Raw genomic sequence first — 19,199 nt, forward strand, 5'->3', positions numbered from 1 at the left:
TGGAGTGGAATTTTTTTGTAATGGAAGCCTCCCCCCCTACCCCCACCCATTTTGGTTTTTCTCAGGAAATGGGGAGGGGGGAGATGAAGGGATTCCCCCACTCCCAGTCCTGCTTGTATTTTGCAATGCAAGCCTTCCCTCCCCCTCCAATCCCATTCAGGGGCCTTCTCAGGAAATGGGGAGGGGTGGGAGATGGAGAGTGACCCCAGAGCCTTCTCCCAACCCCTCCCTGACTGTGGGGCTGCTGCCCGCTGCCTCTGGTGGATGCTGACCTTCCCCTCCCATCACCCAAGAGTAGCCCCAGGCTGCTTCCTCCCCCTCCTCACCTTTCCCACACAATCAAATCACAATAGAGCTGGAAGGGACCTTGGAGGTCCTCTAGTCCAACCCCCTGCTCAAGCAGGACACAGGAGGAGGAAAGCGCTCAGGCAGATTTTGTCCTGAACAGCAGGGATTGTCTGTTTCTTGGTCTTTAGGTCCAACAATCCTAGAAAACGTTGGCCAGACAAATTCGGTGAATCTGTTTTATGTTTTATTTATTGGCGAATGGGTCGCCTATCCAGTGCAGATCCCTTTAATTGTTTCTCTTTTCGGCTGGATCATCATGCCAGCAGAATTCACTTGCATGAGCCGAGTCCAACGACCAATAAATGCAAACGGACACCTCTTGTTTTTGCAGTAAAAACTGGATTTATTAAGAAATAAATAGATCACTTCTATCTAAACCGTATCTTGAAGTAAGAGAAGAACCTAAGACAGAGACATAAAATTCTTCCATCTTTTTCTTAAATACTGAGGTATAAGAATAGACCAATTCTCTCTGCCCCCCCTTCTCTCCCTCCCCCCAGAGGTGGGTTGTTCCCGGTTCGGTCCGGTCCGGCTGAACTGGTAGTGGCGGGCGGGAGGCTACACCCATCTGCCTGGACGCTTCTGCCCATGTGCAGAATCTACTGTGCATACGCAGAAGCATTGCACGCGAACACGAGCACAGGCGCAAACATGAGCAAACCATTAGTAAACCGGTTAGCAACCCACCACAGCCTCCCCCCCCTTTCTCTCACACACCCATATACACACACATTTATTTTACATTATTTGTTCAAGGATCAGAAGTGGAAGGAAAGAACCCATGCCGCAGTCTCAACCCTCATACACAGTTTCTGTTGTGGCCCAGCATCGGCTGGCTGAGCTGTTGTGGACTCTGACAGCTCAGACCATTATGGGACTGCTCTGGAGGATGAGGAAGACTCTGGAGGGTGTTTGGAGTCAGAGCAGGAACTAGAGAAGCCTGTTGGCCACCAGGTGGCATCTGAGTCAGGGAGCAGTGAGGAGGAACAGAGGGAGGTTGTCCCTGATGTGCGTATGTGTAGAATTGATAGGAGAAAGGAACAGCTGTGGAGAAGACATCATAGAAGGAAGTAAGGACAGCTGGGTGTGGCCCCTACCAAAGAGTTTATAAGTGGAGCGATGGGAGGGGAATCTTTCCAGGAAACAACAGTCCATATTCGAGCCGTTGCGAAAGCCTTCTGTAAGTTTTATCTTGTGTTTGTGAAGAGAACTTTCTAGGCTCCCAGCTAAGGGGTGGCTTTATCTATGTAATTAGTCATGGCAGACAGCCAAGCCTGGGTCTGCATATTCATTGGAATCATGGGACAGAACAAGTTTCCATACAATTTTCATACTTTTCCCCCCTGAATTTGATATTCTTGTTTTCCAATGCAGCACTCATTAAAATGGAGGAGGAATTGACCTGAAAAACAGTGCTAAACATGTTAAAGGCGTATTTCTAATAACAGCCGAGTTATTCCTGGAGGTGGGCACAGGGATCTGGGTCAGAATAAGATTACAGAAGATCACATGTTGCTTGAAAACTGGTTAGGTATTCTCAAAAAGCAAAGATAATCCTGCAGGCTGTACCCTTTATCACACTTCTTACGCCATCTTTAAGGGACGAAAATTTAATCCAGTATCTGTGAATTATTCCCAAGGGATCGCCAGAATCACAGAAGTAGAAGGAAGAAAATGAAGATGCACCGATCCACATCTAGCCAGCCAGTCCAGAATCTTCCTGGGTTGCAATTGTGGCCTCCGCACAGCTGAGAGATATAGATATAACTTCCGATCCAGGTAACCATTCACAAGTCATTCCACTATATCTGAAATTATAAATGATCCAGAAAAAATATAAGCTAGAAATAGGCAAACTGCAAGGAAGAGGAATGAAAAGGGATCTAGAATAGAGTTGAAAGTCCCTTTAAAGATCATGTAGAAACACTCCCCCCCAGCCCCCTTGTTCTGTACAGGTTCCACTAAAGCAGCTCTGAATATAATTGTCTAATAGTACTTCTCAACCTTAGCAATTCTAAGATGTGTGGACTTCAACTCCCAGGATTCCTCAGCCAGCTATGGGGATTCCTGGGAGTTGAAGTCCACACATCTTAAAAGTTGCTAAGGTTGAGAAACATTGATTTGCCCCACTGGCTGAAGGCTCATATAGTTAGGAGGATCTTGAGACCTAACCTCAATCTCCCTACATGTAGTTTTGACCCACAGGTCTTACCAACTGGGGCAAGAGAGAAAGTGTCTGTGTATCTCTCTCTGTGTATCTTCCCCCCTCTTTCTCTCCATCCCTCCCTCCACCCTCTTCTCTCTATTTATCCTCTCTTGCCCCAGTTTTATATCTATCTATCATCTATCTATCTATCTATCATCTATCTATCTATCTATCTATCTATCTATCTATCTATCTATCTATCATCTATCTATCTATCTATCTATCAATCTATCTATCTATCTATCTATCTATCTATCTATCATCTATCTATTTATCTATCTATCGGCCTATAGGCCATTTCAATGTACAAGTTCAAACACATATTACCAATAAAATTCTAAACACACAATTTAAAATGATAGTAGGGTAAAATACAACAGTTACTATATAGGGTAAAATACAATAATGTAATACATCAATAGGTAAAATAGAATAAAACAGGGATGTGCGATCAGGGGAGGCAGGGGAGGCAGAGCCTCACCTCTCATCATGAAATAATAATATATAATAATAATATATATTTCCTCCCATCCCTTTTACATGGCTCCCGTTAAGCTCCGGTAAGGAGAAGAGCCTTTGGGGAGTGAAGAGGAGGGAGGAGGAGGTGGTGCGCGTGCGGGGCGGTGCCAACTGGGCAACCGGTGGAGGCAGGAGGGTTCTCGGAAGCGCCAATAACCTTTCTGCCTCCGCTGTACTTTGTGCGCTGCTCACGACTGCAATAGATGTTCAGAAGTGGCAGGGGCTCTTGGGCTGGAAACCCAAACCCCATTAGCCACAAAAGTCACTTCTGGACATATATTGCAGTCGCGAGGAGCACGCAAAGTCCAGCAGAGGCAGGAAGGTTCTCGTCGTTCCCCAGTTGCTTTCGTGGCTTCGTCATCAAGACGAAGTCCGGGAGCACCGACAACATTTCTGCCTCCGCTGGACTTCGTCTTGATCATGTCGCCGCAGCTACCGGGCGTGGACGGACGGAGGTAGCCAGAGTGGCGCCGAGGCAGTCCGGCGGACAAGCAACCGAGGATCAGGCTGCCTGATCCTCCATCGCTTGCTCACTCACTCTTTCGTCTGGCCGGACCCCTCGGCACCACTCTGGCTACCTCCGGCCGGCCACGCCCAGCAGCTGCGGCGACGTCATCAAGACGAAGTGGCTTGGAGGCGAAGTGCTTTTCAGTGCTTTTCTGTGCGTCTGGCGTTTAGGTAGATAGCCGGATGTCCTAAACGCCAGACGCACAGAAAAGCACTGAAAAGCAGCTGCTGTTGGGGACCGCGGAGCGCGAGCCGGCGGAGCGCGCTCAGGAAGGCGGGAATGGGATCATGTGTGCTGGAGGCTGAGGCAGCCTCAGCCTCCAGCACACGTGGTCCCATTCCCCGCCTTCCTGATGACATCACCAGCCTCACCAGCCATAAACCTCACCGCACGTCACTGGAATAAAATGACATGAAATTATATTTCTGTATCACCCCTACAATCTACCCCAATCCAGTCCACATATGCCGATCTCAATCGGACCATTTTAGTCAGAAATTGTGCTGTATTAAATGTCATTTTCAGATTCTGGCCACACATGAGGTAGCAAGAGAATGTAAGTTTGTTAGGATATTAAATTTAGAGGCTACAAATTTAATAGTAGCTGTAAAGTATACAATGGGTCAGAACACACAGTTGCTGTCGATCGATTGGAGAATGCTGCCTCATGCATTAGACAATCTATATGCTACAATTGGTTGCTGTGAGTATAAAAGGGGAGTTTCCCTTTTTCCCGCCTTTTTTCTTCTGTGTGTTCTGTATGCTGCTTGATTTACCTCACGATATTCCTGTGTAGCTGACTTATCTTATCTGCTGTAAATCTGAGTGTAAAATATATTTATTTGTATAAAACTACAAGTTGGGGACAGTGTCTCCGACTTCCTTTGGACGGCTGCTACACAATTCTTTGACACTCGATTTTCTGTGTTGAGTCTTTCCAATATCTGAACCCCAATACCCTTTCTTCCCTCAGTTGATCGGATGGTTAAAATGGTGGTTTTCAGACCTACAGGATAGATATCGGTCTTCCCACAGGAAACACGACTGGATGAAGTAATTCTGCTACGGTATATTTTAAGGCTTGCAGATCATTGCAACTCTGAACCTACACATTTCCTGACCCTGCTTTTAACAGTTTGATCCATCAGGATGCATTTCTCCTTATTTTTTTCCTCTGGCTATTAGGTGACTGGGGGCTCCTGCATTTCTCCTTGCCTGATTGTTTCCTCAGCAGCATCTCTTCCCCTCCTTCCATTACATTACATTTTCAATAAAAATGGGCATCCGGCAGCAGTTTTTCACCCGGCTGTTGATAAGAGGATAGGAAGGCTAACATGATCACCAACATCCGATGACAGATATGGCACAACAAGAAGAAAAAGGGCAATTTCTTCCTAACAGTGAGGACAATTAACCAGTAGAACAGCTTGCTGTCAGAAGTTGTGAATGCTCCAAGACAAGACTGCCCATTTTAAAGAAGAGATTGGACAACCGTTTGCCTGAAATGGTATAGGGCAGTGGTGGCGAACCTTTTTTCGCTCGCGTGCCATAAGTGGGGGGAGCGCAGGGGGGTCGTGTGCAGGCGTGCCGCACCCATAATGCAATGCGCAACCCCCCCAGTGCGCATGCGCGCATTACAGGCGCAACCCCCCCATTTTTGCATGCTTTTTTCGCCCTCCCCAGGCTCCAGAGGCTTTATAGGAGCATGGGGAGGGCGAAAACAGCTTCCCCTGCTCCTTCCTGGAAGCCCTCCGGAGGCTTCAGGAACCTTCAGGAGGCTTCCCTGAAGCCTCCGAAGCAGTCAAAACGACCCTCTGAGCAAACCGGAAGTCACTTCTGGTTTGCTCGGAGGGTCGTTTTAAGCGCTCCGAAGGCTTCAGGGAAGCTCATGAAGCCTCCGGAGGGGGCGGGGGGGGCTCTTTTTGTCCTCCCCAGGCTCCTAAAAAGCCTCTGGAGCCTGGGGAGGGCAAAAAATGGCTTTTAAAAAGGGTGAATGCGCTGGCCAGCTGACAGGGCAGCACCTCGGTGCCCTGACAAATGGCTCCGCGTGCCATCTGTGGCACGTGTACCATAGGTTCGCCATCACGGGTATAGGGCTTCCCGCTTGAGCAGCGGGTTGGACTAGAAGACCTCCAAAGTCCCTTCCAACTCTATTCTGATTCTTACATACCATTGCCAGTAGAGGAAAATTCTTGGCTGTTGCCTGAAAATCAAAGAAGGAAGAATGTTAATATGGTCCAAAGGAAGTAGTCTCCACTCTTTCTGACCCATCTTCTCCTATTTGCACAGGAGAACACATTAGCTATTCTAATCTTGTCCCGTTTGTCCTAGGTCATCTTTTCTGGAGACCAAACTTCTCCAGATACTTTTAACTATCGGTATTCCTCCTACAAATTTTCTTTTGGAGGACACCAACTTGAGGAAGATCATTCTATAGTATTTTTCTTACTCCAGACACAACTTGAAACCCCACATCTTAAATACGGTAAAAATTAGCTGTTTCTCCCCCCCAGATTCAAGTATAGAACCTCTGTGGCTACATCACTGGCATTGATACATTGGGGGAGCTTAACTTGAAGAAGACAATTCTTCACTGAGTCCACCCACTGGAAGTTCTCATTGGTCTACAAATGGGGCAGTCTTCAATGGGACAAGAGCTCCTTCATTGGCCAGGAAGCTTATGATTCCTTCCCACAGAGTTAGTCATTTTTCCCTTTGGTTATATAGCACGCTCCCATTCTGCAGAAGGTAGAAAGAACCAATCAGGTCATCTGGCCAAGCTTCCTGCCCAGCATAGAATCCACTAAAAATGATCACCCAACTTTTCTTAGAAGGCCTCTGGCAAAGGACTCACAATAACTTGCGGCAGCCGGTTCCACTGACTGACGGTTTTTATAATCAGGAATTTCCTATGATTTTAATCCAGATCTTCCTTCCCGGTAGTTTTAATCTACTGTTTCTGCATGCTGGAGCAACAGAGAATAAACACATTCCTTCTCCTAGGTGCCACCCTCCCTTCAGAGATTTGAACACTGCTAACCCATTTCTCCTTGGTCGTCTTTTCTGGAGGCCAAACATCTCCAGATAACTTTAACTATCATATTTTTCGGAGTATAAGAAGCACCTTTCTCCCCTCGCCTAAAAGACCGTGGAAATATTGATGTGTCTTGTACACCGAATACAGCCATTTTTAGCCTCCTAAAGCCCTGCCCCACATCCCATTTTTGCAAAAAAACAAACAAACAGTGTTGCAATGTAACCTTTCCCCCCACTCCCAATTTGTGAATATGTGTCCAATTCTACACAGGTACAGCAGTATGCATTGCGATGCTTTGCCTGCCATCTTGGCCAATATGGATCCCTCCCAATGGGGAAGGGCTTCCTGGGCATTTCCACGTTCATTTCCCAATCCTTGAGTACCACGAATAGGCATTCCATGTCAGAGAGGCTGTGTTCACTCACTTGATGCAACCTGGTACCCCTTCTGCCATATTTCTGAAAACACAAACAAAAAGTTACACCCAAATATATTTAAGCCTTTACAAAGGGCTGTGTAAGTTATCATTTTATCTAAGCCTCAGAGCAGTGAGGGCTAGCCTTTTTGTCCTCGCGTGCCAAAATTGTGTGCGCGCCCGCTTCCACCCATAATGCAATGCGCCCTGCCCCCCTGCGCATGCATGCATGCCCCTGGCGCTCCCCTGAGCATGTGCGAGACCACCCCGTGTCCCGTTTTGGGCCTAGCAGGCCTCCTTGAAGCCCCCTGAGACCAATAACAGGGCGTGGGGGGCATCCCCCTGCCTGCATGTGTGACCCCCCTGCACCCCCCTCCCCAGTATGCATGCGCGACCCCCTGGAAAAGGCTTCAGGAGTCAACCTCGAGGCAAAATCCGGAGCCGGAGTCTTGGAAGCAGTTCGTGGCTGTGTACAACAGTGGTTCTCAACCTTCCCAATGCCGCGACCCTTTAATACAGTTCCTCATGTTGTGGTGACCGCCAACCATAAAATTGGTGTCTCGGTTCCTAAGACCATCGAAAATATGTGTTTTCCGATGGTCTTAGGCGATCCCTATGTAAGGATTGTTCGACCCCCAAAGGGGTCCCGACCCACAGGTTGAGAACCACTGGTGTACAAGCACATTCAGGTAACTCCTGCGACGCAGCTGGAACCAACCGTATTGGCTGTGCCGTTCCATTGGACTATTTCAGTGATGTGGAGAGGGAGGATCTGCTCCTTGGATAACAGTCTATCCTCCACATTAATCTACCCAAGTGACGTGCTCTGGAGAGGACACTCCAGCTTTACCTCTTCCAGAGCACAGTCTTTTGAGACTGAAGGATGCCAATGCAATTATAAGTCATTGTATCTGACAATCAGTAAAAATCCATAGACAGTAAACCAGTAACTAATTACTTAGTTAAGCACTCGGAAGGCTAAGAACCATCAGTCCAACTCTTAGCAGAACCAGAAGCTTAGAAGGCCAAGAGGTTGAGAGCATGCCTTCACTTGGAGAGGCCAGAAGGCTCATCGGATATGAGACAATCACTAGGAAGGTGAACCTTGCTTGTGGGTTGGCGGCTGTCACCAACTGGAGCATCTCTTCAATTTTGCACTGGGTGGACCATGTCTGGGTGGGAGAGATGGTCCTGGAAGTACCTGGATGCCTTTTGGATCCAGAAGAAGCTTTGACAACTGCCCTGTTTTGTACATCGCGGTTGTCAATCTCGTGGCATTACATTGCCGTCACATGACGTTTCACAATTTTTTTCCCCTTTGCGGAGCTGGGGTGGGCATGGCTTATGCATTACGCATCTGGCCCTTGGGCCGCCAGTTTGACACCCCTGTTCCAGGGGTGGGTTATGGCGGGTACGCCCCAGAACAGGCGTAACGGTGCCTGCTGGGAACACCAGGTACCGTTCCAGTATAGTGCTCTGCAGGGCCCACCTGCCATCCTTATCTGTAGTTGGCCCAATCGAGCGTACGGCGCCTGCGCAACACTCTGCCGAGCAGCTGGAGCATCACAGGCGGTGGGTGCGCTCGTGCACATGGTAGACGCCCAGCCCCGTTGCAGCGTACCGGTTGCAACGGGATCCGGAACCCACCACTGCCCTATTCCAGATGCAAAACCAAACTGGTAGCAGAAGAGCTGTCACCACTGAGCAATGTGGGACAGGGGTACACAATCCCTAGGCTGTGGCCAGGTAGCGGGTCACGGCCTGTTCAGAATCGGGCCATGCAAACAGCAGGCAAATTTATGCACCTGCCGCTTGCATGGAACCATTTCTTCTCTGCCACATCTCCCGGGCTGGTCCACAAAGCCAGAAAAATTGGAGACCACTAGTGTAGGAAACTCGGAAAGAGATAAAACTGTGTTACCGCTTGCTTGACCCTTTCCACTTAGGACTTCCAGGACTAATCCATGGGCAGATGCCATTCTCGTGATTGGTGGGGATTACTCTGCTCATTAATCCATGTCTAGAAAGTGTTGGGCTGGATGTCATGATTTCCGGGCACTGCCCATTATAAGATAAGTGTTTTTCTCAGAGAGTAGGAGAAAGGCTGAAACTGTCACCAAGAAGCTTCTACCAACGGGAAGAAATCTCAGTGTACTTACTGGTGTAGAACAGGATCCCAATTACCAGCAAGACAGCAGCAGCCAGAGCACCTAGGATACTGCCCACGAGGATCCCCGTTGCAGAGGAAACTAAGAAAAGAACAAAAAGTTGCCCTCAGATAGAAAGTCCATACAGAGAGTGGTGAGGACAGCCGAGAATATTATAGGAAACTTGCTTCCTGAGGAGAACTCTGAGAATTTACCTAGGAAATAGTCATTCTTGGCTAGAAACACCTGGCATTGAGCCATGTGCTCCACAACAACCAGACAGGAGGAAGGAAATGGGATGAAATAGGTTGCTGTTAATAGAATAGAATAGAGCAGAGCTGGAAGGGACCTTGGAGGTCTTCTAGTCCAGCCCCCTGCTCAAACAGGAGAACCTATACTATTTCAGATAAATGGCTGTCTAGTCTCTTCTTAAAAACCTCCAGTGTTGGAGCACCTACAATTTCTGGTGGCAACCTGTTCCACTGGTTAATTGTTCTAACTGTTAGGAAATTTTTCCTTAATTCCAGGTTGCTTCTCTCTTTGATTAGTTTCCAACCATTGTTTCTTGTCCTGTCCTCTGGTGCTTTGGAGAATAATTTGACTCCCTCTTCTTTGTGGGAGCCCCTCAAATACTGGAATACAGCTATCACGTCACCCCTAATTCTTCTTTTCTTTAGACTATACAATACAATAATACAATACAATAGTAGTTGGAAGGGACCTTGGAGGTCTTCTAGTCCAACCCCCTGCCTAGGCAGGAAACCCTATACTGTTTCAGACAAATGGCTATCCAACATCTTCTTAAAGGCTTCCAGTGTTGGGGCATTCACAACTTCTGAAGGCAACTTCTGTTCCACTGATTAATTGTTCTCACTGTCAGGAAGTTTCTCCTCAGTTCTAAGTTGCTTCTCTCCTTGATTAGTTTCCACCCATTGCTTCTTGTTCTACCCTCAGGTGCCTTGGAGAATAGTTTGACTCCCTCTTCTTTGTGGCAACCCCTGAGATATTGGAACAATGCTATCATGTCTCCCCTAGTCCTTCTTTCTCTTAAGCTAAACATACCCAGTTCCTGCAACCATTCTTCATATGTTTTAGTCTCCAGTCCCCTAATCCTCTTTGTTGCTCTTCTCTGCACTCTAGCCAAACCCAAAATCTGCAGCTGTTCTTCATATGGTTTAGTCTCCAGGCCTTTCATCATCTTAGTTGTTCTAGTTTCTAGACTGAACCTAGGCAGGGTGTTGGACTAGAAGACCGCCAAGGTCCCTTCCAACTCTGCCATTGTATTGCATTGTAGATATTAGGTGTACGGGAAGGACCAAGAACAGCACCCTATAAATAATTCTTAACATGCACTCCCCGGCATCCACGCGAGAGAGGTGGTATTCAGCAGGTTCTGACCAATTCTGGAGGACAGGTAGCGCAACTTTTGAGTAGTTCGGAGAACTGCTGCCATCTATTCTCTGTCTCCCGAGTCCCAGCTGATCGGGAGGAAATTGGGATTTTGCAGTAACCTTCCCCTGGAGTGGCGAGGGAATGGAGATTTTACAGTTTCTTTCCCCTGGAGTGGTGAGGGAATGGAGATTTTACAGTTTCTTTCCCCTGGAGTGGAGAGGGAGTAAAGATTTTACAGTATCCTTCCCCTGGAGTGGGGAAGGAATTGAGATTTTACAGTTTCCTTCCCCTGGAGGGGGGAGGGAATAGAGATTTTACAGAATCCTTCCCCTGGAGTGGGGAAGGAATGGAGATTTTACAGTTTCCTTCCCCTGGAGGGGGGTGGGAATGGAGATTTTACAGTTTCCTTCTCCTGGGGTGGAGTGGGAATGGAGATTTCACAGTTTCCTTCCCATGGAGTGCGGAGGGAATGGAGATTTTACAGTTTCCATCCCCTGGAGTGGGGAGGGAATGGAGATTTTACAGTTTCCATCCCCTGGAGTGGGGAGGGAATAGAGATTTTACAGTTTCCTTCCCTTGGAGGGGAGAGGGAATAGAGATTTTACAGTTTCTTTCCCCTGGAGTGGGGAGGGAATGGAGATTTTATAGTTTCCTTCCCCTGGAGGGGGGAGGGAATAGAGATTTTACAGTTTCTTTCCCCTGGAGTGGGGAGGGAATGGAGATTTTACAGTTTCCTTCCCCTGGAGTGCGGAGGGAATGGATATTTTACAGTTTCCATCCCCTGGAGTGCGGAGGGAATGGAGATTTTACAGTTTCCTTCCCCTGGAGTGCGGAGGGAATGGAGATTTTTCAGTTTCCATCCCCTGGAGGGGGGGAGGGAATAGAGATTTTACAGTTTCCTTCACCTGGAGTGCGGAGGGAATGGAGATTTTGCAGTTTCCATCCCCTGGAGTGCGGAGGGAATGGAGATTTTTCAGTTTCCATCCCCTGGAGGGGGGGAGGGAATAGAGATTTTACAGTTTCCATCCCCTGGAGTGGGGAGGGAATAGAGATTTTACAGTTTCCATCCCCTGGAGTGGGGAGGGAATAGAGATTTTACAGTTTCCTTCACCTGGAGTGCGGAGGGAATGGAGATTTTACAGTTTCCATCCCCTGGAGTGGGGAGGGAATAGAGATTTTACAGTTTCCTTCACCTGGAGAGGGGGAGGGAATAGAGATTTTACAGTTTCCTTCACCTGGAGTGCGGAGGGAATGGCGATTTTACAGTTTCCTTCCCCTGGAGTGGGGAGGGAATGGAGATTTTGCAGTAACCTTCCCCTGGAGTGGGGAGGGAATGGAGATTTTACAGTATCCTTCCCCTGCCACACCCACCAAGCCACGCCCACAGAACCGGTAGTAAACAAATGCGAATCCCACCACTGCATCCACTCACCAGGCTTCTCCCAGGAGAAATCCTGTGGATTCAGAAGACCATCATGCTCCACGTGACATTTGTAGTGCTCCCTCTCCTTGGGGTCGATCTCAATGCTGAGCCAGGTGTAGTAGGTCCTGTCTGCATTGGGAGTGATCCCACCCCGGAAGGTCTCCTGCTCCAAGATTTCCCCACCTTTCCTCCAAGTGACGTCAACCTCTTTGGGGTAGAAGCCGTGCAGGCGGCAGACGAGGATCTCCAGTCCGTCGTAGCTCCCTTTGCGGGTGACTGTCACCACTGGAGGTTCTGTAAAAATCGAAACCTTCTGAATTATCAGCTGAATGACGATCCCTTGAGACTCAGGAGGCAGAGTCCGGAGATGCAACAGAACTCCCGATCCCATCTAGCCCAAGCAGCAAGGTCAACAGTGAAGGATGATGAGCCATGCAGTCCAATACCTTTGCCTGTTATTGCCTGAAGATCAGAAGCTGGATTGGACCATTCCTGGTCCTCCGTTGTAATATGCCCTGGGCAGGAAGCCAGGATGTAAAGCTCCAGAGTTTAAACGGCACCATCGAGGTGCTTAAGCCTTACTTTCTCCCACAAGTTATCCCAAAAATGAATACAGGTAATCCACGGGTTACAAGCATTCTCTTAGCGAACGTTCGAAGTTACGTGTTCAGCACCCCCTGGTGTTTATGAAAAAGTCCCACGCCTACGAATCTTGAAGCACCACGGCAGTTGTTTGCCCTTACGAAGAACTGCAAAGATTCTGCAGCATTTGCCCGCACTTTGCCGGCCGAAACCCAGCTTCGGAGGGCAAGGCCACCCCTCCGACCCTTCGTTTTGGCCTGTGCAGGTCTCACCCAGCACTTTGCCAGCAAAAATGGAAGTTCGGAAGGGCGGGGCCGCCACTCCAGCCTGCCTGTGCCGTGCTGGGCGAGGCCTGCACAGGCCTAAATGGAGCTTTGTTTCGGCCAGCAAAGTGCCGGGTGAGGCCTGCACACACCAAAACAGAACTGCACTGGAGTGTGTGCGTCTGAGAGGCTGGAGAGGAGACAGCTTGCTAGATCTTCGTATGATAAGTGCCCTGGCGTGGCAGGTTGGGTGGGGGGGAAAGCAATTGTGGAGGGGGTGAAGTATTTCAGTAGGTCGGCGAGGCCTGTTCCATCACTAGTCCCCCGTAACCTTCCCTACCCTGAAATACCTCATGTGCACTTAATGAAGCACACACTTGATGAGTGAATGCGTGTGCAAAAGGAGGGAGTGATCCCATTCAAGGTACGAGATTCACTCCCACGAATCCTCAGGTTACAAATGGAGTGGGTAGGCTCGATGACGTTAGTAACACGAGGGCTACCGGGTGCCTGTAATCCCCTTGTAGATCTCTGCATTTGATCCCATTTTCTAAGTCTTCACACCCTTCCTGTGTGGGAGGTCAGTGTCGCCCCTGCCCGTCATATTGTGGCAAATACGATTATGTCTGAGGAAAAGGAATTTACAGAAGAGAACTTTATGCAAAGGATTGGGCAATAAATCCACCCCATCGATCGTCTGCACAAATTCTGGACTAGTTCAGGAATCCGTGAAATGTGATTGAGAAGAATTGCTTTTCAGTGAACTGATAGAAACCTTGAATTGTCATCCACACAACTATCTAGCAAAAGCTACTGATAGAATAGAATAGAATAGAATAGAATAACAGAGTTGGAAGAGACCTTGGAGTTCTACTCCAACGCCTGCTTAGGCAGGAAACCTTATACCTACTGTTAAGTCCTCGGGCTTACGACCTGGGCCGAGTTGAACTCGCTCGGGCTGCACTGATTGGTTCCAGCACGCCTGGAGACAGGCACGTTGAGCATACCCTCGGATTGGCCGACCACTTGGCGGCGGTTCTACAAATGGCTGTCAGACATCCCCTATTGCTCGAGGTTGCCCCCCGCACACCGTTTTGGGCCTGGGAAGCCTCCTGCACCAGCCTGGAAGCCAAAATGGGGCACTGGGGCACAAAATGTCCCCTCTCGCACCTTGTTTTGTGCCTCGGAGGCCTCCTGCACCAACCTGAAGGCCAAAACAGGGGGCCTATGCGGTGCCTTCGCGCCCTGTCTGCTTCCGGCTGGTGCAAGAGGCCTCCCAGGCCCAAAACGGGACACGGTGGGGAAGGTGCAATGCCCCCGCACCCTGTTTTGGCTTCCCAGCTGATGCAGGAGGCCTCCCAGGCCAAAAATGGGGCATGGAGGGAGCACACACAAATGCCAGAACCCCCCAAATACAGTGCTTGCATCCCCTGCATGTGTCCAGTCCCCCACGCATGCGCGGCAGACCAAAAAAACAGCTGACCAGCAGGAGGCACATGCACATGCGTGATGGAGCTGGACTGGGGCGACGGCTGGCATGCCTGCAGAGAGGGTTATGCATGCCAGCTGTGGCATGCATGCCGTAGGTTCGCCATCACGGTTCTAAGTAGCTTTTCTTCTTGATTAGTTTCCACCCATTGCTTCTTGTTCTACCCTCAGGTGCTTTGGAGAATAGCTTGACTCCCTCTTCTTTGTGGCAACCCCTGAGATATTGGAACACTGCTATCATGTCTCCCCTAGTCCTTCTTTCTATTAAACTAGACATACCCAGTTCCTGCAACCGTTCTTCATATGTTTTAGTCTCCAGTCCCCTAATCATCTTTCTTGCTCTTCTCTGCACTCTTTCTAGAGTCTCCACATCTTTTCTACATCGTGGCGACCAGAACTGAATGCCATATTCCAAGTGTGGCCTTACCTTGGTAGAGGTAAGGTAATAGAGTGGTATTAACACGTCGCGTGATCTCTTATATAAGATGTTACCACCACACCCCATCACCTTTTCTGAGAAGGGACTCCTTGCCATAATTCAGGTATTTCTGTAGCCACTCCACGCAGTCTCCTTCCAGGAAATTCTTCCGGCCTTGAGTCCAGACCTGATCGGCCTCCCACCTCCGCTTGGTGACCTGGGCCCGCCAGTCAGCGGCTGTCCAGGTGAGGGTCTGTTTGTCTAGGCTGAGAAAATCTGCCCCATCGTAGCCAAACTGAGATCTGCCTTCTTTACGTCCATCTTGTCGTAACTCACAACCGTGCATCCATTGCCAGGTGTGAAACCCTGCAAGACACACCTAGGTGAAGTTTGCGTAGGTCGCTCAGTATCAGAGATATAATGAAAGGCTTGGAATATACTACAGAGATCATCTACAGGTCAAGGGTGGGTTTGGCGCACAAAAATGCGCACGCACAAAAATGCACACACACAAAAAATGCGCATTTACACCTTAAAAGAACGTTAGAAAAGGAGGGGAAATTACATTTCTGCAATCACTGCAGTTGCTAAATTAGTCACACGGTTGTTAAGTGAATCTGACTTCCCCATTGACTGCTTGTCAGAAGGTCACAAAAGGGGATCATGTGACACACACCCCAGGACACGGCGACCGTTTTAAACATGAGTCAGTTGCCAAGCATCTGTGAAACTAAAGAGCTGTTGTGGCGCAGTGGTTAGAATGCAGTACTGCAGGGTACTTCTGCCGATTGCCGATTGCCCGAAGTACAGCAATTCAAGTTCCACCGGCTGAAGATTGACTCAACCTTCCGTCCAGAGGTGGTATTCAGCAAGTTCTGGCCGGTTCTGGAGAACCAATACCGGAAGTTTTGAGTAGTTTGGAGAACTAGTAAATACCAACTCTGACTGGCCCTGCCCCCATCTATTCTCTGCCTCCTGAGTTCCAGCTGACTTACCCGGAGTGTGGTTGAAGCGGTTCCAGAGGCTCAGTTGGAAGTAAAGCTCCCAGCTGTGGGAAAGCTGAGTTTGCCAGTCCCAATACTGGGCATCGTCTTCCTCCACCTTCTGAATCCAGGGCCCCCGTGGCAAGTCCCTCCGGGAATCGCTGTCGTAGTGGACAAACTGCTGATCATCCAAGTAGCCCACAATGACAAAGCGGGGCAGGCCGTGGCCCAGTTCTGAGACGCCGGTGAAGAAATAGCGCAGGACGTGGGAAGTGGCGGCTACCGGGAGAAAAGAAGCAGGCATTTGGTGAGTATCGTTTGCCATTGAACGGAACTGAAAACCCCAAAGGGCGACTGTCAAACTGCAAAGCAATGATAAAAGGTTGAGGGAACTAGGCATGACTAACCTATGAGGAGTGAAGAAGGACATGATAGCAGTCTTCCAGGACTTGAGAGGCTGCCACTGACTGATTCTCCAAAGCACCCAGAAGCAAGGGATGGAAGCTTGTTAAAGAGAAATTTCCCGGCAGCGAGAACAATTACCGTATTTTTCAGACTATAAGACGCACTGGTGTATAAGACGCACCAAGATTTTGAAGAGGTAAGTAAGAAAAGAAGGGTTTTGTCCACCCTGTTCCCCAGGAGCACTCTGCAGGCTTCAGCAGAGTTGGGAAAAGGCAAGAAAATGCCCCCATTTTTGTGAAAAACAGAGCTGGTTTTGCCTTCCCCCAGCCCTGCTGAAGCCTGCAGAGTGCTGTTGGGAGCTGGGGGAAGGCAAAAATGCCTCCATTTTTGCGAAAAATGGCCCGTTTTCCCACAAAAATGGGATGCAGGGGCGGGTGCTTCGGGAGGCCAAAAATGGCTGTATTCGGTATATAACTCTTTTAGGGGGAGGGAAAGGTGCGTCTTATACTCTAAAAAATATGGTAATCGATGGAATAGCTTGCCTCCCGGAGTTGTGGGTGCTTCATCACTAGAGTTAAGGGACTTCTGCTTGAGCAGTGGGTTGGACTAGAAGACCTCCAAGGTCCCTTCCAGCTCTATGCTGATTGAGTGATTAAAAATAGACTAGACAATCATTTGACTGAGGATGGCATAAGGTCACCTGCTTTAAAAAAAGATGTTGAGACTCTAGAAAGACTGTCCTGCTGGGGGGGGGGGGGAAACCACCTGGGATCTTACTTTTGGTGGTTTTGTTGATACCACTAATACCACTCTATAAAGCCTTAGTAAGACCACGCCTAGAATACTGCATCCAGTTTTGGTCACCACACTATGAAAAAGATATTAAGACTCTAGAAACAGTGCAGAGAAGAGCAACTAGGATGATTAGGAGACTGGAGGCTAAAACATATGAAGAACGGTTGCAGGAACTAGGCCTGGCTAGTCTATTGAAGAGAAGGACCAGGGGAGACAGGAGAGCAGTCTTCCAATATTTGAGGGGCTACCAGAGAGAGGAGAAAGGGGTCAAGCTATTTCCCAAGGCATCTGAAGGCCAGGCAAGGAATAATGGATGGAAACTGAGCAAGGAGAGATTCAACCTGGAAACAAGGAGAAATTTTCTCACAGAACAATCAACCAATGGAACAGAATCTGCCTTTGGAAGTTGTGGGAGCTTCATCGCTTGAAGCTTTCAAGAAGAGATAGGACTACCATCTTGATGTTGGATAACCATTTCTCTGAAATGGTGTAGGGTTTCCTGCCTTGGACTAGAAGACCTCCAAGGTCCCTTCCAACTCTGTTATTCTATTCTATTCTATTCCATTCCATTCCATTCCATTCCATTCCATTCTATTATTCTATTCTATTCTATTCTATTCTATTCTAATCTAATGTAATCTAATCTAATCAATTCTACCATGTGTCAGGAATGGTGTAGGCAGGGTCTCCTGCTTGGGTGGGGGGTTGGACTAGATGACCTACAAGGTCCCTTCTAACTCTTCTCCCCTCTCCTCTATTCTGTTCTACTCTACTCCATTCTATTCCATTCTGCCACCTGTCAGGAATGGTGTAGGGTCTCCTCCTTGGAAAGGGGGTTGGACTAGATGATCTAAAAGGTCCCTTCTAACTCTCCTCTCCTCCTCTATTCTATTCTACCATCTGTCAGAAATGGCGTAGGGCAGGGGTGTCCAAACTTGGGAACTTTAAGACTTTGGACACCCCTGGCGTAGGGTCTCCTGCTTGGATAGGAGGTTGGACTAGATGACCTACAAGGTCTCCCTTCCAACTCCGTGAATCTGTGAAAAATCCTCCGGTTCCAGCGCAAGGATCCGATCTTCTATCTATGTGCTAACAGAGGGCATAAGGGAGCCAGCCAATCACGTGAGAGGGAAGAGAGCCCCGCCCGCAGCGCTGGGAAATTCCGAAATACCGAAAGCTGCACATCAGCGAGAGGGGAGAAATCCTCCTTGTGTGTAGTCTCATGATCTCCCCGCCCAGCACAAAGAAGCGCCTCTCCCCGCTCCGTCCCGCGGCCTTGCCGAGATCCCCTGTGACCTGTCCCTTCCCGCTTTGGGCAGCCTCCTCCGGCTTCTCCCTGCAGGTTGATCTCCAGTCCATGCCCGTCGTGTCCGGCTGCTCCGGTGGGGTTCCCAGTGTCGGGAAAGCAGACTGGCTCCGCGGTCCGGATCCGCGACTGCTCTGTCAACGGACCCCCTTAGAAAGGTGGGGAGGGGGGAGTTCTCGCGTACTGGGGGTCTCCTCTCCCCGCCCGCCACTCACCCGCGGTGCCCGCACCCAGCAGCAGGACGGCCGCCTCCAGCAACGCGAAGAAGGACCGGCAGATCATGCGGAGCCCAAAGCCAGACTCGCTGTACAGCGCCCCCGGGGGAGCCCTACTGTCAGCCGAGAGGGAAAAGCGAGCAGCTACAGGGAACTGTCGCAGGCGGCTGGCGAGACGCTTCCTGCCCCGCGGAAGGGGGCAGGTGCTGGGCATGTCTTGGAGGAGTCTTCGCCCGGGGGTGGGAGGGGGAGCGAAAGTCCGAGGCTAGGAGCAGGGCAGGGATCTTAGAGACACCCCCCCCCCCCCCTCCATTTTCTAACTCAGAGGTCCAGTGTTGGGGCATTCACAACTTCTGGAGGCAACTTCTGGAGGCAACTTCTGTTCCACTGATTAATTGTTCTAACTGTCAGGAAATTTCTCCTTAGTTCTAGGTTGCTTCTCTCCTTGATTAGTTTCCACACATTGCTTCTTGTTCTACCCTCAGGTGCCTTGGAGAATAGTTTGACTCCATCTTCTTTGTGGCAACCCCTGAGATATTGGAAGACTGCTATCATGTCACCCCTAGTCCTTCTTTCTCTTAAGCTAAACATACCCAGTTCCTGCAACCGTTCTTCATATGTTTTAGTCTCCAGTCCCCTAATCATCTTTGTTGCTCTTCTCTGCACACTTTCTAGAGTCTCCACATCTTTTTTACATCGTGGCGACCAGAACTGAATGCAGTATTCCAAGTGTGGCCTTACCAAGGCAT

The 19,199-nt window shown here is 49.2% G+C and overlaps 1 protein-coding gene across 1 annotated transcript; it reads right to left on the reverse strand.

Moving 5' to 3' along the window:
- Positions 1-684: 684 nt before the first annotated feature.
- LOC309384811 (major histocompatibility complex class I-related gene protein-like) lies at positions 685-18,619 on the reverse strand. The gene is made up of 8 exons (XM_081938606.1): positions 18,451-18,619; positions 15,742-16,008; positions 14,837-15,112; positions 12,005-12,289; positions 9,193-9,282; positions 7,044-7,076; positions 5,752-5,784; positions 685-2,156 (listed from the first exon to the last, which is right to left on the reverse strand). Exons 1-8 carry the CDS (start codon positions 18,515-18,517, stop codon positions 2,143-2,145), a joined length of 1,065 nt encoding a protein of 354 aa, XP_081794732.1. The 5' UTR covers positions 18,518-18,619; the 3' UTR covers positions 685-2,142.
- Positions 18,620-19,199: the final 580 nt, after the last annotated feature.

Source organism: Natrix helvetica (genome assembly GCF_964273705.1).
Source record: "Natrix helvetica genome assembly, chromosome: 1".
In the NCBI taxonomy this organism is placed as follows: domain Eukaryota; kingdom Metazoa; phylum Chordata; class Lepidosauria; order Squamata; family Natricidae; genus Natrix; species Natrix helvetica.

Coding starts and splice junctions, on each gene's coding strand:
- LOC309384811 (XM_081938606.1), bottom strand. CDS start 18,517: ATGATCTGCCGGTCCTTCTTCGCGTTGCTGGAGGCGGCCGTCCTGCTG. Junction 12,290..14,836: donor GGAGTCCCTTCTCAGAAAAG/GTGATGGGGTGT, acceptor CGATTTTTACAG/AACCTCCAGTGGTGACAGTC. Junction 5,785..7,043: donor GGGGTACCAGGTTGCATCAA/GTGAGTGAACAC, acceptor TTTGATTTTCAG/GCAACAGCCAAGAATTTTCC.